Source organism: Syngnathus acus, chromosome 12, assembly GCF_901709675.1.
Source record: "Syngnathus acus chromosome 12, fSynAcu1.2, whole genome shotgun sequence".
Taxonomy (NCBI): domain Eukaryota; kingdom Metazoa; phylum Chordata; class Actinopteri; order Syngnathiformes; family Syngnathidae; genus Syngnathus; species Syngnathus acus.
Window position 1 is genome coordinate 5745516 of NC_051097.1, and position 26587 is coordinate 5772102.

Genomic DNA, 26587 nt, shown 5'->3' on the forward strand with positions numbered 1-26587 from the left:
TCATCGCTGCCAGCAAACCGGACCAGACGTCACATTCCTGCATTCCCTTTTACCCCTCCGGATTTTCTACGTTGTCGTTAACCCCATTGCTAACCGGCTCCCGCTTTTTATACATTTCTTTTCTTTTAAACAAACACACTCATGACGCGGCAGGATTTATGCGTGAAAGGTGGTGAACCCGGGTTTTAGAGACACCTCAATTCGGGGTAAGCATTAATCTCATTATAAACCGTTTGTGTTTGTCGTTGTCAGTGCTAAAAAGAAATACACATAAAATGGCTGACAGCTTAAATGTCTTTTTCATGGAGCGTTCTTATGCTTTGACATTTTCCGTAAGTTTAATAATGTGGTTTTAAAACCTTAACGCGTTCTCTTGTTGTCTTGTGGTTGTTAGCATTAGCCGGCCGGTTAGCCGCAAAGTTGGCGTCAGGTCAGCATTGTTGTGTTCCTCGCGTGGGTGGACTCACTATGGGCGTGGGTTTTGACGTCGTGTGTTTCGTGATGTGTGGACACCGTAATTGTAGTTGACATTTTCGTGTTTTATTTTTTATTTTTTGTTGGTGATGAAGATGTGATGTGGAATGCTAAAGCTCGTGGCTAAGTGATGTTGTGGCGGACCTCAGGATCAGGCTTCTCAGGCCTGCAATTAAAAATGAGGGTGATATGTTTGTTTTTTGTGATGGTGCCGTTGTTGTTGCTTTGATGACTTGTATCGAGCCATAATTGTTGGCAGATAGTTAAGGGATAAAGACGTGTTCTCACTTCTGCTACAATATAGCCTCTCGGGCAATATGGGCGTGGTTACGGTAGAGCAGAGACAAGGACACTGTCTTGATGGCCATTGTTTATTTTTCTTCTATTTGCTTTATTGAATTTATTTGATAGCAACTCAACCGGGCAAACAGTAAAAATTCACTCCCAATCCAACAGCCAACCATCATCTGTCTAAAATATGAGCTCTCCTCTTGAAACATTCTTTGGATTCTTATTACAACGGAATGACTTCAGCAGGTAAATGGAATGTGTACGTGCGACTGCATGTCGCCCATTAAAGATCCTCAGCATCCAAGGCTGTATGTGGATGAGCAGTGACGCTATATAATTTTTGTTTGTGCTACAATTTGGCTTTCACCATGGCAGCGGATATTCATTTGTGTAATGTGATTTTGTGTTATCATACGTGGGACCACTGCATTGAATCATAATTGGACATTTGGACCTGCAGTGTAAATCCATTTTAGTGACAGGATCAAGTTGAAGTTCATATTACATTTATAATGATTTTATATCCATCTTCAGTTCAGTGTTGAATGAAATATTTGTGTGCTGTGGGTTGAAGTTGATTTATTTGTTAGTTTGATTATTTGTTCACATTTTGGTTAACAGTTTGAACCTGAAATTAACTCTATTTCCATTGCTTTTTTTGGGGGGCGGGGGGTGTTTGCCATTGTGTTCAGCTTTAGGGATTCTGCTGACATTTGGGTCTGGGTTGAGTGCTGCTGCCTACTGATCTTCTGTCCTCAGAGGTCAAAGTGTGCTTTTGAATGAGAGAAAAGGGTTCTCCCTCTCTTCCACGATTTGTGAATTCACACAGAAATTGAATTCTATTATCTGTCTTTCAATCTGATGTGCTAATGTGGATAAAATATGCACCAAAATCTGGCGGGATTGTGCCAGCGCATGAAACTATAGAAACAACAACATTTCCCTACTTCTTTTTTTTTTTTTATCTCTTTTTCAGAATAAATGGCAACGAGAAGGAATGAGGGGGACAAAGTCAACCCAGCAATTTTGAACAATATCTAAAACTCGGTGACATCAGAGGCGTCACACCGGTGTGATGAAACCTGTGTGCAAGGGAATACCAGAAATGTTTGACAACAAGGGTGTGACGTTTAACACCCTAGCACTCACTTAAAAGCTCAAGGCCTTTAGCTAAGCGAAGCCCCATACTCATTGTGGTCTTATTATAGTTTACTTTTTATCTGTGGCTAAACAAATTCATAGTGCAACCCATCGACAGCCACTCGTGGCACTGAACTACTACATTATAGAGGCATCATATATTTTTTTTAGACAGCTTTTGTAACTGGGTGTGCGCTACATGTCAATAGTTGTACTGCCAGTGCTTACACAATGCACACTGCTCTCTCGTCAGGTCATCACTGTGCCCGGAGACAATGGACTATTGTGTACACAAACGTATGCAAGCATCGCCATCCGCAAACTAGTCTGCCCCCCATTTTGCTTTTTGTCCCATGGTATTGTATTCAGGCTGCTCTTTCGCCCTTCACATCTTCAGCTCGTTCAACTCTTAATGAAATGAAAGCAATACGAGTTGCCACAAGTACAATCATTTAAATGTAAGTTACAAAATGTAAATTAAAGTGATTGTACGCAAGAAGCTTTACCAAATATTGAGCAATATTGTGATGCAAAATTTCGCATTGCCTCAATCTCGAGACTTGGTGGAGGACAGCAACAACCCTTGATGTGACCCTGCTTTCAGAAATAGACAACACCAAATTCGGCGTAAATAATTAAGACAGCCAGTCTGTAGTAGACCAGATTAGATGCATTAGCCGCCTTCACGGTATGTGGTGGGAACCCTGACTTGCATTCCCGCTGTTTTAGCTCCAGGCTTATGCTTCTTTATGTCTGCTTGTTGTGTAACCACTGGCGTCTAAAGGATACCAGACAAGTGACTGAGTTGTTATGCGGTGCAACGCTAAAAGCAAACCGCACCGTTTGCGAATCGGATTTAATTAATGGATGGGTCGATATCAATTGGTAGCAGTTTGTCCTGCGGCCGTTATTGTAGCGTACATGCCAAGGACATCAAACGAGGCTGCAAAAGCAGTCAGTAAAAATATCGAGTCTCTACAAAAATGCTAATCATTGACTATTAATATGTAGGTTAGGTGAATCCTTGCCACTCATTTCAAATGTTGTCAAACTTCTGGTCTATAACTACCAGGCTTTTAGCCAGACTAACGCAGAGGACTTCCCAGCGAATCACCAGGCATCGGTAGAAAGCGCCCGGCGCGCTCCATGGGGATAAATCCTCTTTGCGTGGCGGCCGATCAAAGCTGTGATGTAATCGGAGCTTAGCGGCGAGGGCCAGGGGGTCAGGTGATCACAACCCTGACGGGAGAGTAGGTGAAGTGGCGGGGAAATGAGACGGAAAAGCAAACAGTGAAAAGCGAGTGAGGGTGGTGACAGTAGCGGAGTGGTGCGTGAGGGTTTTGATGTAGTTAAAAGATCAGGTTGTTGTGAAAAGATGGTGCATATGTGGGTGCTGGTTGACAGTAGTGATGTGATGCGTTTTAGTCAGATCATCAGGTAAGAGCCGTTGTTTTGATAGTTAGTAGGGGAAAAAATTCTGCTGGTGATGCTGACTTTGCTCTCACAATCTTTCCCCTCATAGGTCACTTTCGTCTCCTCACTGCCCACCTGCCGCCGTCTCGGTTGTCATGGAGAGCTCATCGGTGGCGTCGGCGTCATCCGAGGCCGGCAGCACACGCTCGCAGGAGATCGAGGAGCTGGAGCGCTTCATTGACAGCTACGTGCTGGAGTACCAGGTGCAAGGGCTGCTAGGGGACAAGGGTGACGGAGACTTGGATCTGGACGATGGCGGCAAGGTGCCACAGGTTAGCAAAATGTTTCTTAGATGAATGACATTGAGACTTTAACAATGACAAGTCCAGGGTTGGAAAAACCTTTGTGCCATCTTTTTAAAATGGGCAAAGTCATTTGTCGATGAGGTGTTATTAACAGCAACAGCACACCAAAAAAAACCGTTGAGGTGGTTGGAAAATATTTTTGTGTATCTAAAATATGCAGAACAAACTTTAACTGAGTTAATTTTTGTGAGAATTTTTTTTTTTTTTTACTAAATTAGTTCTTGCATTTAATGTTTTCTTTTTCTTGTTCAGCAGTTTCGTGCCGTTCTTGATTGGTGATGATGATTCGAGCTGACTGGAGATTTTACTCTATTTACAATTTGTATGGCTATTTCTTTGGTGGAAGTCCAAATTAATAAGATTTCAATTCAACCCGTGGTTAAAGTTGATTTATTCTGAATTGATGTGTGTACGTAATTGTATTTACAAAACCACACCAGCAGTTAGGCTATTTTTCTAATTCCAGTAACATCCATCCTCTTTGTTGTTTCATTTTTCCAGTGGACAGTCAACTGCAATGACTACAAAGATGACAGCTGGACATCATCACAGGGGAGAAATTCCTCCAAACCAGTAAGTGTGTGTTTGTTCTGTAGTTTTGGAGTTGGTCCTCTCCCCTTAGAAGGGTAAAAATAAAAACATTTGTTTTTTACCTTCCCTGCAGGATGAATGGGAGCACAGCAGTAACGGCAGCTCAAGTTCCAGGCCCAGTTCCGGGTCTAGACCGGGTTCCGGCTCTCGGTCTGGCAGCAGGGGTCGAAACAATCAGTTCAAAGGGTCCACCAAGGTGCCAGCTCAAAACATACGTCTGTATTTTTAGGATACAGAATGTCACATACTGACGATGTATCTCACGGTTTCCCTTTCGGTTGTTTCTGTTGTAGAATGGAAACAAAGATGTGGCCTTTGACATCCTGGGCACAGACATATGGGCGGCTAACACAATGGACTCGCGTGGGTACGTGCTTTGCTCCTTATCCTCACCCAACCTGCTCCTGATTTCAGCATCATCATTCATGGCGATCGTACTGGAACTTATCAAAACAACTTTGTTCCCAACGATGTCAGTGCTTTTAAATACCGAAGAGGTAAAGCCTTAAAGTGGTCAAAAATGTTTGTCTGTGGGTTGCAGGGGTACAGGTTGGGATGTGCAGCCGGAGAAGCTTGACTTCAGTCATTTCCACAGGAAACACACAAGGGCTATGCCAAAGCACCTGCCGCACATCGACCGCGAAGGGTATGATTGGCCATTTTGTGTTCAAAATCTGGTCGGGTTCGTTTCATATTGCCATGTACTCCTTGATGCCGACCTTGATGGTGTCCATTCTTTTTTTTTTCCCTATGTTTCAGAATGAGCAAGACTAAGTTTGAGGAAGACGATGGCTTAGACTTAACTGACATAGAGAAGTTCCTGCCCCATCTTTGCTCTGTGAGTTACTTCATTTCTTGGTTTTCTTTTTTTTTCTTCAAATGTAGAGATATAATCATTTATTTCAATATCCTAAGCACATGTTCAAACCGCCAGTAGAAAAAAGGCTGACTATAAATAAACCTCTGGTGACATCTTGTGGCTCATTGCTGAACTGCGATGCCCACTGCTCCAAAACGCACCACTGCTACCTGGCGGGTTTATGTATGTACTACATTAGCGGAGGGCCATTTAACATGGGCGTTTTTTTCCTGGACAATTTGAAACATTTCCCAGGATTCCTAATAACGAGTGTTTCAGTTGCTGTATGCTGATGGATATTTTAAACAAATATATAACTTTTGATAAAAAAAAAAGGGAAGAAGAATCACTGGACCTTCCTTTTTTTGAAGTAATGCTCTTTCGCACATTATTTGGAATTAAGGAGTTATGTTGCCAGTAGTTTATAGAACCAAACAAAAATGTTAATTTTAATCAAACGTATACTCAGAAAGTGATTTAGTTCCCTTTGCTCCTTTGCACATATACTGTTTATTCCTGTGAGTGTCTTTTCAAGATGTCTTCCTGAAGATAGTGTTAACAAATGATAAAACTGCTTTTGCAGATGTGTTACGACTATCGTCAGACACCGAGTATTGTGTTTTCCCAAAAGTGATTTGTGTTTGGCCGGGGTTTCAAGCGGGTAATCCCTATTCAAAAATGTCACCCACTCTTCCTTCCCTTCTGGCCGAGACAGAACGTCTTCCACTGGCTCCCCTTTCCTTCCCCTCGCGGCCTCAGTGTCACCGGTGCCTTTATGCACAGTAGCAATTTGAGCCAAGACTGGCCCGCTCGCGCCTTTAAGGATGGCTTCCTCTTTGTATAGATCACAAGCCAAGAACGCCGTTTTCAGTTCTTCATGGAAGCTGGGGCTGACCTCACGTGTGCATAAGATCGGTGTGCCAAAATTGTCTCAAACTAAAAACACTTATCCAAGTTATCCAGACACACAATTTCCCAAGTAACCAAAATCTATACAAAACTATAAGCAAAACTAATTAAGAGCTGATAGCTGATTGTCAGAAAATGTGTAAACCTGAATACCAACGATGTCATTTACAGCAATTAAAATGACCTAACTCTAATTAATTTGGCTCAAGACAATGACACTCGCAATCTTTTTCACTAATATCATCATTTATGGAGCAGTCTGTAAATAACTAATTGCAAATAACCCTCTTCATAGGCGCTCACTAGAGAATGACTCGTTTTCTCTCATTATTGAGCGCCGTGTCTGTTTTTCTTTATTAATCGGTGTGCTAAACGATTTATCACCATGCCAACTTTTGCGTTGGTCCATTTTATTCAAATGACTAGATATGGATGAAACTTGGTTTTGCCGTGGGGGGAGAGGGGTATTGTGTGGTCATTTATAATTATGCCTTTTTTGTTTCACAGTCACAGCATAGAGGGTTAGAGGAAATACCTAGTTGGCCCAGGACCATAATTATGAAAAACGGTTGCCTGGAAGTTTCGCACAAAGCCACGCCATGGAAAACATACAGTAACCTTCAATTTCAAATTACCACACAGACCTGTTTTTTTTTTTTTTCTCTTCCTCCCTGTAAGGAATGAGCAGTGTTGTTGTATGGCCCTGTCTGGGGTGGGGGTGGGGGGGGACAATTAGAAGAATGAAAGGCAGCAGAAAGGGAAGGTTAGGTGAGAGCAGTCATTGAGGACATATCCGCTCTCTGGCCCGGGAACAAAGCGGCAGCCCGGAGCTGAGATGTGTCGCAGACTGCCTGGCCCCTGTGCGTGGACGCGTACGTGCAGCCGAGCAGGACTTGGGCCGGGAAATGGACCTCGGGGTGGGCGGGGGAGGAGGGAGCGCTTGGGCTGGACTCTTTGTGGCAGTGTGTCTACCAGCTGTCAACTGCATTCCACCGACAATCTTTACCTTCTGCCGTTTCTTTCATGTTCCTGCTCTTCCCACCAATCTGACTTCATCTCCCATCGCGCTTGGTATTTGACATCTCCTTCTTCCTCCCTCCCTGCGCTCCACTTGACATCTTTCGCAGTTCACCACATCCTTCAAATGTTGGTGGGCGGCGGATCAAAATCCAGGGAGGGGTTGGGGGGGTCACGGTGACCGGTAGCCCCCCCACCCTGTGGTCTCTTTCCTGCTATTGTCCCTGCTCTTGATCCTGCGCTATGTTAACTATGCGCTGGTCACTTCTGCAGTGCGACCCTTTGGTCTTTTCCCACCTTAGCCACAGCCCAAAATTTGAAGATACGTGCTTCTTATTAGATGAGAGCTGCAATGATTATCAACAAGTAATTGATAATGTAACTAATCTTCAGATAGTAAGCCACCTGAGAACAGTTTTAAAACAGCTTGTACTTTCGTATTTTCACGTAAACGCACCTTAAAGCAAACCTGAGCGCACAAGCCTGAAGCTTTGATTCATCCGACATGATGAGTCAGCTGTCAGTGTAACACTGACTGTACTGTATAACTCGGCGCGCGCGTGTGATTGAAGTCACCTGGGAAGCGGCGCTGTAGCGGTGGGTATCGCACAATTCCATTTCTATACGGTACGACGGTCGTAAATTGGGTTGCTTTGAATGCAGCATTTCTAAGGGTGTGACTATGATGGCTGCAAATCTCCCCCTTTCTGTACTGCAGGCGAGCGTCATTTACAGAGTTAGATCAAAAGGGCCCCCGAGTAGCGATCATCAAACAACGAGAAAATCCAGCGCTACGGGGAATCCTATACTCCAGGGATTTTTTTGTTGTTGTTTTTAAAAAAAAACATAAAAATAAAAAAACCGAGATTGACTCCGCCTTGACATGAAACGTAAAGTGCGAGTTTGACTTTCCGTTGACACCAACAGCGGTTGGCTGTCAACCTTGATTTTCTGATTACACGTCAAGTGCTGCTCGTCAAATTGTCTTTGATCTCTTCATAATTTTGAATAGCATTTCTCATAGCAAGCAAAAAATGAGCAATTGAAGCTCTAACTATGTCTGGATTTCCTGAGGGCTGAGGGTATTACCTGGAAAAACTAAAAAAAAAAAAAAAGCGAGGCAAGAAAAAACATTAAAGGTTTTTGAGTTGAAAATGTATATTCCCCAATTTTTTTTTTTAGATAAAAGTAGTATTTGTGCTAGAAAATGCTCTAAAATTACCAGAAGAATAATTTTGGAAGATCATCTTTTATTTTTATTCCTTTTACTGTATGGCAGTCATACAGATTAAATCTTAAAGTAAAAATAAATAATTTTTCAACTTTCCTAAAGATGAAGTTTAAAAATATTCTGTAAATGAAAAAAATATATATATAATTTTAAACATTTGCCCCAAGCACAATTTAACCATCTAGAACACATGCTGTTTTTAAACACAACACCGGTGTTCTTTTTATATGCACCTTTGTGCATGTAGATGTGATTTTTATGGGGTGCAGCTCATTTGTAGTTTGAAAGAAGGATCATTCATCCATGTGGGAATGTGGGAAAAAATGTTGTACTTTACTGTCCCTCCCTCCAGCTTTTATATGCTCCCAGCCTCAAATTTACAATCTCTCATGTTGTCATTGCTGCACTACTTCTCCTCCCAACCCTCAGCGCTCTCAACAACCTGTCCTGTAACGCCACTCCTGGGGCATTTTTATATTTATCACTTTTGGCCGCGTTCCCCGGCAACATAAATAAGCTGAGAGAGAGAGAGAGTGAAACAATGGGGTGCTCCGAGATGATGCCAGAATTGTCGTTCCACTTGAAGGCACGGCAAAGACAATGCGCCTCATTTTTTTTTTTTTTTTTGCGCTCTTGCGCGAAAGTCATGTACAACACTTCGTCTTGTTTCTATTCACATTTCCTGCTTCCTTCCTTGTTCTTCATCCCTCATCCTCGAGCAAAGCGGCGTCCATTCTAATGTAACGACCAACAATTATAATGAGATTGTGACCTTTCTCCATACGCCGAGGATATTTCAATACAGTGAGTTAAAGCGAGGCCGTTATCTAGCGTCCGTCGTTTCCTTTGCGCTAAGTGACTTCATAAGATGTGCCGTCTCGCTATCATGGGCTGGCTGTTTGGTTTTTCTAGGAATTCTCGCAGCATCCGCTCGTAGGGACTCAATGTCGTGCGTGATTCATTGGCTGTAGTTTTGACTGGGCTACACACAAAGATGAGAATCAGAGCAGTAAAGAATTAGAGCAATAATAATTACTTCTTTTTTTTTCCATGTTGCAGTTCTAAATACAGTAAGGATGACATCTGCGTGCATTTTGGTTCGTGAGACTCCGCTTCTCCAGCCCCGTTGTGTTGAAAGTATTTGCCACTGTCAGACAGAGGATGCCCGCTGATTTTATTAAACGTTCTTATTGCAGGAGGTTGCGGCAATGACACAGTTGCGTTACTAATCTCGCTTCACAGAGTTTCTGTACAAAAAAGGCAAAGGCAGGGTTTGTCTTTTAACAGCTCTGATGCGTCAATTTACACATAAATGAAAAAATAATTAAAAAAACATTATATCAATATTACATTGACGGCGTGGATGTTAATTACAGAGCTAATAAAGTACCACTGTTGCATCTCTGCTGCACTTCCAGAGGCCAGAATGTGCCGACTCGGCATTAAGACCACTCATCAAGGCTGTCTGAATGACAATGATGATGAGGCAGCTATGTATGTTTGACCTCCGCAAAATAACGTCCTGCCATTGACCGTCGCTTTTAAGAGCCGCAACCATAACCAGGGCAAGGTTGAAGGGGTTGGTCCATAAAGTCCAGGGCTAAGATGTAGGTTGATGATCAGAACGCAGAGCTCCTCATATCTAATCTGCCACGTTTGCCAGAGGCAAGGGTAAACGCAGCAGTTTATTGAGGTTTTGTATCGGCCACCAGTACTGTAAGTGGACGTGCTCCAAGTCGCCGGCACGAGTTACAGGCTGATGTGTAACCATGGTAACGACACGCATTGATGCAAAGTGTTGCTGGAAGCGTGCCGTTTGACTGGCAGTGCTGATGTTTCACAGATAGAGCTGGATGATTACAAGACATCCCCCTCCGCAAATTTCATAATGCCTTAGTCCAAGTGTATGTGATGAGATTAAACGTAACAAGGGCTGTTTATGTACAGTCTGCACGGTCTCACTGTCATTCAACGTGTTTCCACTTGTCGTGCCCAAACTTGGTTCCTGGGTCCAACTGCTGACAACTTTTGCAGATGGAAATGCAAACAAACTGTCTGTTTTACCAAATAGAATCGATGGGAAGAATAAATCCAAGTACTTGCTATTCAACTGAAAGCAGACCCTCGGGCAAAAAGGTCTTGGGTGATGTCATACATCACCAGCTATGCAATTTTACTTGTATGTCATTTTTTGTACGTAGTCATCTTGCGCACTTTGCCGGTCTTGACATCAGCCGCCTCTATGATTTGTTTCTTTCAGGTCTTCCCACCCCTTCCTAATGAGGCTGAGATTGCGCACACCAAAAAGCTCTTCCGACGCAAGAGGAACGACCGACGGTAATGACGCATGGAAGTCCGCACACGCACACACTCCTGGGGGAAAGTTTGAATGCGATGAAGTCACATGTCAAGCAGCCAACCCCTTTGGCCTTAACAGCTCTCGTCTGCCAAATAATGTCCGCGCAGGAATGCAGACTGCAGACAAATAATAAAACAGACACATTCAAGTTTTCACTTTTTTCTTAAACTTTTAAACCATACTTCATTTTGATTCAGTTCTGCAAGTTTGTGCTGGCACATCTGCTCTTCTTGTATACACAATGAAATCTGATTTGCGACTTCATTGAAAGCAGCTTCTTGAGAGTGGAGGACGGGCCGGTGGGAACCCGATTCTCTCGCTGCCTGCCCTGATGTCACTGGAAAATTGTTCTCGGGTTGCTAAGCAACCGGCAAAAGAAAAATATTAGTGTTTTTGGTCAGAAAAATGACATTACCTATAGTTAAGTACCAAATGGACAACACAAAGTACAGCAAATAATCAGCTGCGTTCTGGATTTAGCACAAAGGAATTAAATATAGGAGGAAAAAGGGAATATTTCCAAGCTGACAATTATCCTTGATTGTGTGCACTTGATGCACCGCCTCCAACAAGACCCGTTTGTTTTCATCTTTAAGTTAATTTATCGTTCCGGCACTTAAGTCTGAGCTTTTTCTGACGAGCGATCGACCGCGTCTTGCAGGCTCGTGTCAAAGCATACCAGTCTAATTTATAGTCAAAAAGTACTCAAACCACACAACCAAAGACTTTTTGTATGGTCGAGTCATAACAAGGAAAAAATGTCGTCTGAACTACAGTGGAACCTCTGAAGTGCAATGCCCTCCATTTGCAATCCAACCAAAAATATGCCTTGAAAAATCACGCACCGACATGAAAAAAAATCTCATCTTTGCTTTTTTCCCCTGATTGTATCACAGGAAGTTATGACGGATGACAGAGGAAAAATGCTGCTAGAGCAAAGCGACAGAAGCGATACACGCCTCTGTCATGGCCGCTTAGTACAATCGGACTCAACTAACCAATCAAAACCATAAGACATTCGCTCTAGTCAGTCGGTTAAGCACATAACTCCCTTTACTAGATTTATTTTTTTATTTTAATAGTAAACATTAGAAATATGAAATTTGACTTTAAATATTGCCTGTAGTAAATAAATGTTTGCTGTTGGTAGCCGTTTGACCCTGGCACGGATGCGGGTCTGTTTTCGTGTATTTGAAGTCCAAGCAAATCAATTTGACAGACAACAATATCAGAAGTTTCTCTGCCCCCCCCGTGCAGGTTATTGGTGATAATACAAGTGGTAATTACTCCCTCTCCACACGCGCTGTAAAATAAGTGGTGAAACATGCGTTTTGTTCGAATGTCTATGATTTAGCAAGTGTGCCATTTGATCTACACGTGGTGGTGCTCCAGAAGGCGAAACACTGTCTAGTAAGAGAAGTGAAGGGGAGGCAGGCACGACATGTGTTTCGACTTTAGAAGGCACGTCAAGCAGAGCTGAAATTAGTTGTGATTTACTGGAATGTGCTGCTTGCAGAGAAGGGGCAAAGTACGACTCAATATGCTCCTTTCTCAATTCTCAAACATTTCACTGTTGTGCTGCTGTTGCACATCTGCACTCACTCGGCTTTGCACGATTGTTTTTTTTCCTTTTTTTTTTCTCCCCGTACTTCATTCATGGCGTGGCGTTCTTAGTAATCACCAGTTCTGTGGCCAGCACCTACTTTGGAGTGAAATAGGTTGACAACTTTCATCCTTATTTTCTTTCATAAATTAAATAGATTTATTCTTCATAATCCCAAGTAAGACCCTCTAACATTGAGGCCGTTCCGTTTTGTAAGGCAATTCCCACACTCCATTAAATCCCAATGTGCGGAGTGGTCAGTTTGCAGCTGTGGTCATTGATATTATTGACTGTCTGCATGGCTCTCCCCACCGCGCCTGGGTCATTAAATTTGTCTGGGTCAAGCAATGGTCACCAATAGCAGCAACGCTGATCGATTGCCAAAATCCAACCAGCATCTATCCATGTTCATTTCTTCAGTCGCCATAGCAACCTTCATTTCCTCTAGTTCTCTGCATGTTGGTCAAATGATATTGTTATCAACCTGTAGTTTTATGTCTCCTTTTTGCCTCCTTGCTTGCCTCTCCTATAAAATAATCCTCCCCTTTTTAAAAAAAAAATATATATATTTTCACTTCATGCACTCATCTATGCATGTCTCCATCCTTGCGTTCACCCACACTGTGGCGCACCCATCCTTTCCTGCATCTAGAGCAGTAGATCACAGCCAGCGATTAACCGTACTTCTGCCCACCGGCCCTGGGGGGGGACACGACACGTCTACACCAGGTTAGTCTTGGACCAGGGAAGACCACATAATGCTGCTGCCCAGTAAAAAGCATGCATCATGAGCTTAATTTAGTTTTGGAAGGAAAACATGTTGCTGCTTTTCAGAATATGGAATGTTGATTGCCAGCCAAAAAAGCAAAGGTTTTTGCTCGTGGAATTTTTTTTTTTATGTAGCCTGAAAAAACAAGCACAATTGTATTTGAAAATATTCGGTAAAACGCTGTCCATTACAAGACAAGAGACATAAAAACTGAAAAAGATTGGACTTTTGGATATTTATTTCTATGATAACAGTTCCTGAGCCTGAAAACGTAAAATAAACATGAACAAAAAATTACTTGCAGAATCTGAAAATGTTATAGTCTGTATCATAATCCTCAATTTTGATCCAATCTGACAGGGGGTTATGTTTAGCTCAATTACATAAAAACAACTAACCAATTTTCCTAAAAGTATAAATCTAGAGTTGGACACGGACCAATGACCCAAAAGTCCCATAAGGTTTGGTTCACTCATATGGGGGGAAAAATGGCCACCATTTGCTATTTTCTCTTTGAATAATGCACAATTCTTAATAACATTCATGTATCTGCATTTCCAATGTGGTACTGATCCAATTTAAGATTGCTGTGGTTCTTTTTATCTTGATGAGGTTTTGCAAGAAAAACCTCATCATCTCAGACAACATCAAACAAGTTAATTATGATGACAACACTGATGCTACAAAACACATTATGCTGAAAATACTTTTCTATTTAATTTGCTGATGGCTTCGGAGACAACTTAGTTTGCGTGTAGGCGACGGAATGCTCATCACCCGCCTCAGTTGTTACATCTTCCTCGCAAACTCCCCGCCAGTGATGCGACTGATGGACGGTCGGCGCGAGCGATGCCGCCACCGAGCTCCGTCGTCATTAAATATGATTAACGTTTTATTACCGTCTCATTTTCACCCCCTCGCCTCCGGCGCTTTGGGGAAAGGTTTACGAGACGTGAGCTTCTACTAACAGCTGTCATAAAGATCAAATTAATCATTAGCGTGAGCCAGATATTGTGTCCTGCTCAACTTTCACGACGTCTCCGATGAGCAGCGCGTGGCACCACCGTAGATTCCAAATACCTCGACCTCTTTAGCCCCATTAAACCCAATCTTGCCATTTCTGTCAGTCAGCATTTGGACTGATCGGGATTAGTCACGTAAAAGCCCGTTGGAAATATCGCAGCCTTGAAAAGCGGCTGTGTATCCGTCACTTTGTTGAGGGAGGTGAAGAAAAGCGCAGGCGCTCATCGCAATGAAGATCCGTCTCGAAAGATGCTGAATATTTGAGGCATTTGTTTGCTCACCACCAGATGAACTGTCTCCCAACCTCCCTGGGAGAGTGGAGCCGAGGTGCTAGAAAGGACGTGCACTCAATGAATGCATATAAAGAGGCCTATAAATATAATGCATTTGCATTTATTCAGGCTGGCGCTTTTATAAAGAGGAGGAATACTTAAAAGTAAGCAAATTTCTGAAACACAAGACTGTTTGATGTCTGATAAGGAAGTTAGTCAGTCCTTTGAATAGTCACCTTTGAGACTTTTCCAAACTTGCTGGGTATTCATTTAAAAACTTACCAAGTACATGTTTAGCTTCTATTCATTCCTTTGTTTTTCTTTTTGGCCACATTTTTTCAAGGCTAAGAGTCAAGCTTCCATGGGGAACGATGGAACTCACGGCGAAGTTGTTGATCTTGTAACAATTTTTTTAATGGCCTTTTGTGTTACTCTTGAGTACGGCCTCTTTAAAAGCCTCTTTTATATTTTGTATTTGACCCGACTCAAGTCAGAAATGAGTACTGATTTTACTCGCGTGTAGAGTTGTATAGAGTTGTGACTTATCCTAGCATTAATGCTAATTTCTGCTATGCTTATGCTAGCATTACGCGAGTGGACTTTTGCCGGCTGAAATTATATGGTTTGGTAGAACATTTTGGTGTAAATTGGAGTTGCAAATAAGTAACCTTTGCCTACTATTTGGAGAATAATGCGAGCAAGGTCATGTGACTTAATAAAAGTAAAAGCAAGTGGGCGATGGAGCTGCGTCTTCAACAAAATGGAGATGGCTGAGCAAAAGCAATGGCTGGTTGCGTTTGCTCATGTTTAGACTGAGGTAGATAATAGGTCAGACGCTCGGTGCCGACGTGTTTAATCTCCCGGACCATATGTCAGTGGCTCGTAAAGCACACGAAGGTCGTACAGCACTAGGACAGAACGATGCGGGGGTGAAAGAACTCACCGTGCATCCACATGTAAGCGGCGTTACATTAATGGTGGCGGATTGGTAGTCATGATGTTACATCACAACCAAGCTAATCTTTACAGAACTTCTCATTCCAGGAGACAACAACGAGCTCAGGGAGGAAGTAAGAACCAGTCTCCATCACCGCAACACCAGTGGGATCAGCAGTCACCCAGCCCAACAGAAGCAGGAGACAACAGAAACAACGGCAGGTCGCCTCGCCAGTATCAAGGCGGACATGGGCAACGTCAGGGCGGACCCCCGCACGGGTACAACCAGAACCGACGCTGGCATCCGAATCAGAAAGGTCCGGGACAACAGAACCCCGCTGGTACAGACAGAGGAGTGCCTCTGAGAGCAACCAAAGAGACAGAGAATGTAAAAGTCACAAGCGACAAGCACACACGACAGATGGAGGTGCCTCGGGACTGCGAGAGCCCCGCTGACTTTCCCAAGGCTGAGTCAGCGCTGGACACCAACGCCTTGTCAGACGTGACAGCTGGCAAAGAAAGCCCCGGCTGGCCTGGCCGGGGCCAGTCCAGGGAGCCCCCAATCAGCTTGCTGCAGTCATCCAAGGAGAGGCTGCAGAGGAGACTAAAGGACAAGGTACAGAAAAGCTGCTTACTTCCTGTCCTTGACTATTAAGCTAATCAAGACTTTGTGCTTGTGATTGCAGGCTCCTTTCTTTTTTTACCACACACATCACGGTGCTTTAGTTGTTTTTTTTATTTGACTCAACTCTTGCATGACTCAGCTGTGGTCTCTGGCTGCTCAGACAGCAACGCCACAATTTATGAACATTCATCTTCAGTGACGCCTCTTGAGCCGCTGCTTTACTCAATTTACCTGAAAAGCTCAACGTTTTTTTCCGTCAACTTAAAGAAGGGCAACACGGTGCAATAGTGGTTTGCACGTCTGCCTCACGGTTCTAAGGTTCAGCTCTTGGTTCTGGTTTTCCTTTGGAGAGTTTGCAGGTTTGAATTGGACTGCTAAGCAGTCAACTCCTGTGTTTCCCCAGGAGGAGGCGCTGGCGGAGGTGTTGGGCACACCCAGCATGGACCGCCTGCTGAGACTGCTCAACAGCATGAGGAGCAACAGCAGCGGCGTGGAAGAGCAGCTGGCCTCCTTCATGGAGGAGGCGCAGAGTTCAGCGCGCTCCGAAGAATCCCTGACTCAAGTCGTCGGCACCATCTACGACAAAGCCGTTTCGGACCGGAGTTTTGCCGCCACCGCCGCCAAGCTGTGTGACAAAATGGCGCTCTTTATGGTGGACGGGACCAAGTTCAGGTCCCTGCTTCTCAACTTGTTGCAGGTAATCCTCAGATGCTTTCACTCGGAGATCCGCGTCCTTTCATAAAATAAAACAGCATCCTACAGTCAGATAAAGTGGCGTCCGCACGAGCATTTCAGACACGATTAATCAACTGTCGATTTCACACTAGCAAACAAATTCTCTTGTAAATGCATTTCCTCCTTGAATTGGCAAGACCTCAATTTTGAGTTCAATCTAACCCAAAAAATAAAGAAGAAAGTGCAGTGGGAGTAAGTGGAGGGTAACCTGGCGTGGAGGCAAGATAACATTTGGCCCTTTAAATGTCACATGAAGACAGCGTAGACGTGTTCGTCTCAGTCGACCACTTCAGGACACTTTTCTGCCCTGGGTGAGTCGTTTGACCCGCTGGAGCTGAGAGAGGAGAGCACTGTTGGGCTGGCGAGACCAAGGGGGGGTGGGGTGATGGACTTGTATTGAGGCAGTGGCCCGTGGCGTTGTGGGTGAGAAGAGACGATGGCAATGGGGAAGCGCTGGGATCATGAGGGCTGAAGGACCGGCCAATGGCATTTTTTTTTTCTGCCTTGAAACTGGAGTTTAGAACAAACTTTATTTCCATTCTTGTCCTCCTTATTCACCTTTCTGTTCCCGACATTTTGACATTTAGCTTCACACCACTGTAAATGTCACACGTGCATTCACAAAGGCGGCCCTGCTTAATGGTATTATTTCAAGACTCTCGCCTGTGTTAATACGGGCGCCAATTATTGCGCGACCCCTCCGCTCATTAGTCGCCGAGACGTCGATTGTCACGCATCATCTTTAAGAGAGCTTGGCCTTTCCCTCCCAACTTAGCACCTCCGCTTGACTTGAGGGCTAATGCTTTATGGTATGCATGCATGTTATTAGAGCGAAATGTCAGATTTCACAGTGGTGGGCGCAGGAACTCATCAAAGGTGTACTTACTCCCTGTCTTCCGCAGAAGGACTTTGTTCGCCGTGAAGAGCTGCAGCGGTCGGACGTGGAGGTGTGGTTGGGGTTCATCACTTTCCTCTGCGAGGTGTTTGGGACAATGAGGAGCAGCTCTTGGGAGCCTTTTAGAGTCTTGGTGTGTCCCATCTACACTTGCCTGCGAGAGGTGTGTATTGTCATCGGAATGGTTTGTTGCGCAACACATAACTCACACATGCAGCACAGGGGGTTGCTTGGTTTATGACGGGCCTGACATGCAAGGTTTTGAGGTTACGAAGGCGATTAGGAGCGCGAGTACTTAAACGTTTTTATTGATCGATTGAAACAAATGTTGGTCACTTTGTTGACCCGTCGCCCACCATGACTTTTAATCATAAGTGACAAACATGAGGAAGCTAACTAGTTAGCATGAGAAGTTAACATTAGTGTACATCAAAACGTTGTGCTTACAGATGGACTCAAGTACACAACAATAGTAAATCAAAACAGGAACAGGAACAATTTCAGCAGTACAGAAATACTTTAAACATGGCATAATTCTTGATCCTTTGGGCATTTGTCACAGAATTTGTAAACTCACTCAAATCTCACATTTAAAACGGTCCCATTTACAGTAAATCACCCCCCTCCACATGTTTCCAATAAGAAGAAAGCACTTAAGTGCATATTGCACCATGCAAGTTGAGTTTCCTGTTTTCCGCCCTGACCCCGTCTAGACGCTACACACCGCAATGGTTTTTCTGTTCGTGGCGCAACCCGCCAGTACGCCACCGTTTCCAGGAGAGCGCACGACCCAGGGTTTGACTCTCATCAGCAGGCCACGCCGCCTTACGCATAATCTTCTCGGTATCCATGGAAACTATAGGTTAGGTCACCGCAGCGGAGCAACCGCCATACAGAAGGCGACCTGTGGGGCTTTGAAAGTAGGAAGTGGGGGTGGGGAGAAGAGGTGAAGGGAAGCTGTGGGGAGAGACTGCGGTCAGGTCGGAATTTGCTGTACAGGAAGTTGACTAGCAACGTGACAGGCAAAAGAACTGCATGAATTTACCTCAATGTGCAGCACAAGGTAGAACAGATCAGGAACTACCAATTTCCCCGACAAGAAAAACAAAAAAATTAGTTAATCCGTTCTGTATATAGAACATGTTAACTGACTGATTTAAAGTCGACCAAGCAAAAGTGTTGTTAGCCACATTAGCATCCGTTTCCATTCAAACACCTGGTGCCCGCTTCTATTTTGTTGTCACGCCCGGGGGAAATATCTGCTTATTGGCCGCTAAGTGCTCCGCTATGACCACCAAGCGGGTGGCAAGCGCTCATCCATTTAGTGCAGATGCCACACAGTGGCTTTTTCATTAGCGGCGGCACCGGCAGGAAGATGCTACCGGGAGCAACGTGAATAAATTAAGCGCCACTCTTGTCATAGTTGCGTAGTGTACAACGGCAAAGAAACACCCCCAAATTGCCAAATGCGGGTTAAGGCGTTATAGCAATCCCCATAAACCAGGCATGTCATTTGACTTGTGTCGCGTAAACGCAGCCTTAGAAGATTAATCGTCTGCTTTTGGATGACGTTTGAAGAAAGGCTAAGCAATACTTTTCCCCGCTAAATTGTGTACATTTTTCCTCAGAGCGTACACAGCAGAACATCACTGAGAAAGGGATATTTGTCTCTGAATTATTCATCAAGTATCAGCATGTTGCCGCAGCAAAAACACGGAACCGAAACAACTTCCTCTTGCGGTCGGCTCAAATACATGCTTGATTAATTGATGCACATAGCCTGTTGTTGTGTAGGCGAGCTGAGGGGAAGAAAAAAAAAACATACAAAGGATTTGTTTTGCTTCTTTAGATGCATAAGCTTTCAGAGGAAACTTGTTTCTGCAGAAAAACTCATTGTTTATTGAAGCTGGGCATTTGAATGTAGCTCACTGAAGTATAAGTACACAACTGAGGGCACACACACACACACACACACACACACGCTTAATTTTCCACTGCATGACTACTTGTTAGTGATTGAGCCTTCGCCATTGGCAAGACCAGTTGGTACCCAGTTAGCATTTTGAGTTGCCGCCGTGTAGCTAGCATCAACGCTTCATTGAAACCGAGGATACATAGCGACATCATGTCCGCCCACTTCTTGTCACCCAGAGGACAGTTGGAGTGAGTTGCTTGTGATGTTTTTCTTGGGCAGGAACTGTAGGATGCTCAGGGCCTTGTGGCCCAGGTATGTTATTATGGTGAAGTCGCCGCAATTTAGCCTCTCGACGCTTCTCATGCACTAAACATCGGAAATTATGGAATTTAAGATAAGCGGTCATAAAATAAATTAATAATTACAAATAATGCATCTGTTCATCCCTCTATGCCAGACAGCAACATCTGGTGATCGGAAAAAATTCATTAAATTCCCCTGCACGAGATGGTCGTAGGTAACTAACCGGGTTTCCACTTTTTGCGACATTATGTTTTGAGGGGGGGTCCTGAATTAGTAGGCGTGTACCTAATGAAGTGTCCGTTATGTTCTTTTAGTACACTTGAGTGGAGTGGATGTGATGGAAAAACACTAATACTCGATGAAAGAGGCGGGATCACATGTCCCGATGCCAGAAATAGTGTTGCTATGCAACGATTGGAAGCCCATTTGAAGTCTTCCAACTTCCAACGCTCTCCGCATGAGTATGTGTTATTTGTATAACGATGAAACACGTTTGCGTGTCAGCGCGAAATTGGCGCATCCCATCACGCCGTTCTTTGACAAAGCCATCAGCGACATATCATTCGTTTGTCAAACACGCGCAACGTTTGATCCGTGACGACAGAAACGTTGGCATGAATATGGATGTTGACTCACTCATGTTTGCAGAAAATCACAGCGGTCCAACTTTCATGTTTCTGATCAAAAAATCTTTTGAATACAGGTGGGTGGATTAGTGAGGGGGAGGGGGGGGACAAACTAAATGGGAATCACAAGAGGTTCCTGAAGGGAATTTTCTCGGCGGCTTGGTTGTATAACAGCAAGCAGGCAAACAACTCCTGGCTTGTCAGGAGATGCTGTGAAACTTTGTTTCCACTTTAAACAAAGCAAAAAAAAAAAAAAAAAAAGAGAGAATCTATCAGAGAACAATTGATGATTAATGACTGTATTTGAGTTAAACGTCTACGCAAGATTCCCCAGAGAACTCATTAGGAGAAGATCCGGCTTGTGTGAAATCGTCACGCTGTCACAGTGTCCGTCCACGCGTGCTGAGAAGGTGACGCCTCAAGGTGTTAGATGACAGTTGGGATATAGTTGCTCCTACCGTATAATCTCCGTTTTCAAGAAGTAGAATACATTTACAGGTATCAAAAATTACAGACACACTTTACACACATGCTATCTTGATCGCTAAAATTAGCTCGCAAACGCTGCTGGGCTAATGACCAAGTTTGCTGCAACTTTTAAAAGAACTTGAAATGAATCTTATTCAGCACAGTAGTTGCTTCTGCCCTCGTTACCTCCTGGACTTCCTCACCACACTGGATGTCAGCGCAATGTCGCTACGCTTGTATCGGTCCTGATCTAAATTGGCACCGCGTCTGTTCTTGTTCCATGTAGCTGCTGCAGTCCAAAGACGTCAAGGACGACGCCGTGCTGTGCTTCTCCATGGAGGTAAAACACACAGCCAGTTACATACCATAAGACACTATATGCAAAAAAATATTCTACACTTTCATTTATTTTGTTCAAATAGTATTTTATCGAGTTTAAATGGCATTTTACATTTTGATTCAAGCTGCAGAGCGTCGGGCGCCTCTTGGAGGAGCAGCTGCCCGAGATGATGACGGAGCTGCTCGCAGCCGTGCGCGACAAGATGCTAAGTCCGGCCGAGTCGCCCCTAAGCCGCTCGCTCCTAATGGAGGTAGTGGAGCTCCATGCCCACCGCTGGAGCCCCCTGGAAGCTCTCACCACTCAGTACTATAACCGAACCATCCATAAACTTACCACCTAGACGTCATGTTTCTTTCTGGACTCTTGGTAAAGGTGTCTGGGCCACTAGGGGCAGCGTAGGACAGCAGCTTGTCCGTTGGGAGTCGAAATGTTAATAGGGGGTGGGGGGGCGCGCTTGTGTCTTCATTGTCATCCGCCCCCTCCTCCCATTCCATCCTCCAGCCCTCGTGGCTGATAAAAGACAGAAAATGGAGGCAGGGAGCAGACATGGTGCTGTCTGTCTGCGCCGTCTGCGCTCCCCTCCGCAGGGACCCCCGGGTCAGGAGGTCTCGCGGCGGGACTCCAGCACGCCTACAGCAACCCCCCCCCCCACACACACCCTTTGTCTCCCTCCCTTAGCAGGAAGCCTTTTTTGTAGGGATGAGACAGCGGGCCTGCTGGGCCAGGCTGGGCTCGGGATAAGGATCAGGCTGGCTAGAGTAGGGTGGCAGATGGCGGCTTGAGCCCTTGTGACACACACATACAAAAACACACAATCAACACTTAGACACACGTGCACGGCAGCCCGCCACCACGCTCCCCGATGGAAAAGAGGAAACGAGGGGGGTCGTCAGCATTAGAGGAGCATTAAAAAAAACACATAATGCCGTTAAACCTTTTGTTTTTGTCTCGCATGCCGTGCACATCCACATTCAAAATAACCGTTTTTTTATATGTATTTATTCTAAGCATTTGATTTTAATGTCTTATTTTTAAAAAAAAGTCTTAGTGACACACTGAAAAGTAATAAATGCTAACTTTATGAGAAAAAAGTTGTGATAATATAAGAATGAATTTTGGAATGGTGCGTAATTACAAGTTGCATTTGTTGTAAGAATATCGCAAAGTAGTTATTGTAGGAGACGGAAGTTGTAAAAAGAGAATCTATTTGAAAAACTACACATTAAATGCTCCAAAAAAATTATAATAGCAAATTGAGGTTGTAATAGGAAAGACATGTTGTAAAGCCACAACATAAACTTGCAGGCAAATTTATAGTCTAATGATATGAAATGTAGGAAAGTGAGAAAAATTGATGCAGATAATTGTGTAAAAAGTCAGTGTTTTCAAAATGAAAGTGTAATGTTCCGGGGAATATTTCATTGTAACATTATGAATATTGTAATGTTTATTTTGATCTTTTTTTTTTTTTTAATTCAACAAAATACCGTAATTTTCCATGTAAAATACGCCCCTGTGCATAATACGCACCCTAAAAATGGCATGTCGATGCTGGAAAAAAGCCTGTACCCATGTATAATACGCACCCAAATTTTGACTCTTAAGTCCGTAAACGTAAAATTATTTCAGAAAAAAGATCATCTTCGGGAACAACCGGATGTTATTCTGCCGGTCAGTATCACTGCGCATGCGCTAGCAAACTCGATAGCGAAGAAATGTTTCGGATTTGTGTAGGGTACATTGTGACAGCAAACGAGCAGGTGATCGAGCAAGCGTCTGATACGAGAGCATTGTGTTCGTATGGAGCGTGTTTGAAGTGAACAGCAGAGAAGAAAGGAACAAGGCAAAGTGTTGTGAAATAAAATATTACCTGGAATACGCATTTAGAACTGAACTCTCGCTCTTTATATAGCTGACGTGTCTTGCGCATCCGTTCTGCGCATCTGTAATGGCGGCCTCTGTATGATATCCGGTTTGCGATGGAGATTAAAAAACAAACAATATTTGACAATAACACACCATCAAGGATTGCACCATCGCATCAAACGATGTGTCGTCAATTATGAATTTTACTGACTGTGTGTTGGGCAGGATGGCTGAATGCGATGCGCGATTGACAACAAACAAGAAGAAATGATTTCAAGTTTTATTTCGAGGGAGATTTTCTTCAAAAATTGTTGTACCCATGCATAATGCGCACCCCAGATTTTAGGACAATAAATTAGTTACATTTTGCGCATTATGCATGGGAAATCACGGTACTCATAATTTTATGAAAATGAAGTTGTAGTATGAGAAAGAAGTTCTCTATCAAATTTGTCTCACAACTACAGCCGTGATGTCACGCAAATTTGTAATATAAAATAAAAGCATACTTAAAATGAATGAATCTCAAAATTCACACAAGTTTAAATGTAAGAAATCTGCATCCACTACTCTGGTATAATTTTTTTCCCCCTTTTCAGTGTGGCACTAACACTCCTGAGCGTACAATTTTGTTTTTCAAAATGTACGTACGCATGTATGAGATCTAGCAGAGGGCCTCGTTGCACATTTGAGTTTGAGTTGTTTGCACTGTTCTGAGGCGATTTGCTTTAAACAAAACAAACGGATGGATAGGAATCATCCTTGCAGTGAGAGGAAATTTTTGTTGAGCTCAAAAGAAAATGTTTGTATAGGGAAAAAGAAAAGAGGAAAAAATGGGGGGATGGCAAATGAAGTGCAGCTGACATCCATCCTTTGCCGTGAATTTGGTGTGTTCAACATTGACACTATTTGATGGTTTTTATTGTGTTTGAGGAGTAATGACATTAACCTGTGTATTTTGAAGAATAGCCCAAAAATCTCGACACATTTATGTATATCTGTGAAGCTAATGTACACTATGATCCGTTATGTAGCATTTGTGAATGGGCTCTCTGTGATCTTGCGTTGAATATATTTGCAAGTATTTAAAAGGAAAACAATTGAAGTTAGAAAAAGAAATGTTACGGAAAGCACCCAAAACATTTCTATCGGGAAGCGTTGCTTTTGTGAATACACACAATTCAGGGGTTGCATCCTTGGAAGGACCCATTGCTCTTTGAACAGCCGTCGTAGATGTTACGGTCGTGGCCACCAACGTTTTACGTCATGATGCAAGGTGGCTACACGTTAGCATTACGAGTACCACATATTTTCAACTGACGTTTTAAGGTTGGGAGAAGAATTAATACATTGAGCGTCAAAACCTGTGCCACTATATTTAGTTTTTACGACGAAGGGGTGACCACAATTAGTTATAACAAATATTAGTTATAACAAAAAGGTTGTAATGCTACATGTTTGTGACAACGTTATAGGGATAAAAAAAAGTTTTTGTAATGACAAGCATGAAGTCTTTTTCCCCCCCAGAGTCGTAAAGAATTAAATTGTAAATCATATGGAGAAAAAAAAAAAATGGCAACGCTAGGAAATTGTCTACATATTGCACGAACCTTCCCGAAAATAAAATTGTAACATTAAGGGAAAAGAAGGAAGTTGTATTAAAATTAGAGAAGTCACAAAGCTGCAAAACAGTTGTAATATTACAATAAAGTTACAGGTAAAAAAATGACAATTTTACAACAAGATATTAAGCAGTCGTAATGAATAAGTTGTAATATTACAGAAAGTAATTGCTGTAAATGAGTAGTCATGATGTTCCAGGAAAATGTTGGATAATTACAAGAAAAAAAATTAAAGCTACCAAATAGTGGTAAGATCAATGTATGTTACAGGAAAAATAATTAAGATTACAAGAATAAACTTGTAAAATTGCTTCAAATTTGGACGGCCTTTGCGGTTCGTTAGGTCACTGTCCTTCCGAATGATGTAAGCCCGGACACAGTAACACAAAGGAGTGCAATGGTACAAAGACGTCTCAGTTCCACGCCAGTTTAGGCCAACAAATGACCTTTTTTTTACGTTATTTTTAGTGCCTTATCATAAATTGAAGAGCGACGTGTAGCCCAAAAGCCAAATGAATCCAGCCTTATAGCTAGCTAGATTTAGCCAATAGCTTAGCATGTGACGTCAAGTACCCTTGCACCCCGAATACACATGCTTGTGCTTACGCATTGCGTGTTTTGTCTTTTTGTATTATTATTTGCTCTGTCTTGCATCAAGAATTCAGATTACGTGTAATAGAAACGCCATCGCTTGGATGATGATGTCATGATGACGGTTACTCGTTTTCCCGTCTTGTTTTTATTTCTAGCTTTCTATTTAAGTTAAGCTCATTTATATATGCGGATGGACAAAAGACTTGTGAAACTGTTGTAATACCTAGCTTGCAGGCGAGTGTGTAAGTGGCGGGATTACTGTGGTTGAGTTACCAACGCAAGTTTTTGTTATGCAAAAAAAGTGCGGGGTGAGGAGTCTGTGCCGTGGACCCCTCTCGACCCCTCCCTCCTCCCAACATGGTTTGCATATTGTCATGAATATTAAAACTTAAATGCTTGGGGGCCCACTTGGTTGTCTGTTGTGCTTTTTCTTTTCCAGAACTTGTGGGGGGAAAAAAAACAGGACAAAAAGATATGGGGAAAAACAAAGTTGTTTTTCTTTGTGATTCTATGAAAACAAAAAGGCAGACGCTCACATTGTTTCCAGGGTCATTAGCAATAGAAGCGGGTGACAAACGCGGCACCATGGTGGGTAATTTTGATAACAATGCAAGCCTCATTTACATGCCGGCCGTTACGGCGTCACACATCGGGCACGCGACACTTCTGAGTGGTAATTCTGCCTGTGTCCTTGGACTTTATCGCGCTTGAGTAGTCCAGTACAGGCAATGCTCGAGTGTCCAAAAATGTCAAAATATTTGTCCTCGGCTGTTCTATACTGGGATAACTCCGCTTCTAGTCAGACCTCAAGCACCGAAAAAAAGCTATTATAAACTTTTAAGGATTATTGCGCTGTCAAACAAGATCCTTATTGGGTTTAAAGGCTTTATGAGGTTAGGTTAATGAAATCAAAGGATGGTCTAACGCAGATATTCTTGCAAAAAAAAAAAAAAGCTTCAAACATTCTTATTGGGTTGAACGGATAGGAGCAACATAACTGTGATATTGTGCTGTTGATTATAAGCAAAATGTTGAAGATAGCTAATGTTATAAAGGTCACAGAGGTCTGCACATTCATCCTGGCATCACCTCGTATTTCCCTTATTCCACCCTGCAAGAACCTTATTGATTCGAAATGCTTTCTGATGATGCTTGAGGAAGTCAGGGGTCTGAGGTCAGCTCTGTACTTGGAGTGTCAAAGTTTTCTACCTGCTAAAACTTTCATAATGTGTGCCTTACGACCCATGGGGTAAGCTTGTACAGTACAATCGTTGGGTTTTCTCGCTGTCTTTGATTATTGTTTGAATATCTTGCAGCTATGTTAAATTAGCAGTTGAATGAAGAAC

The 26587-nt window shown here is 43.2% G+C and overlaps 1 protein-coding gene across 2 annotated transcripts; it reads left to right on the forward strand.

Moving 5' to 3' along the window:
* ctif (CBP80/20-dependent translation initiation factor) lies at positions 1 to 22550 on the forward strand. Of its 2 annotated transcripts, XM_037265446.1 has the most exons (14): positions 1 to 206; positions 1742 to 1872; positions 3428 to 3650; positions 4185 to 4256; positions 4348 to 4470; positions 4568 to 4641; positions 4816 to 4920; positions 5034 to 5112; positions 10551 to 10627; positions 15361 to 15868; positions 16281 to 16574; positions 17515 to 17670; positions 21106 to 21159; positions 21284 to 22550. In XM_037265446.1, exons 2-14 carry the CDS (start codon positions 1841 to 1843, stop codon positions 21497 to 21499), a joined length of 2013 nt encoding a protein of 670 aa, XP_037121341.1. In that variant the 5' UTR covers positions 1 to 206; positions 1742 to 1840; the 3' UTR covers positions 21500 to 22550. The 2 variants fall into 2 exon arrangements, with proteins under 2 accessions (XP_037121341.1, XP_037121342.1); XM_037265447.1 differs by lacking the exon at positions 1742 to 1872.
* The last annotated feature ends 4037 nt before the right edge of the window (positions 22551 to 26587 follow it).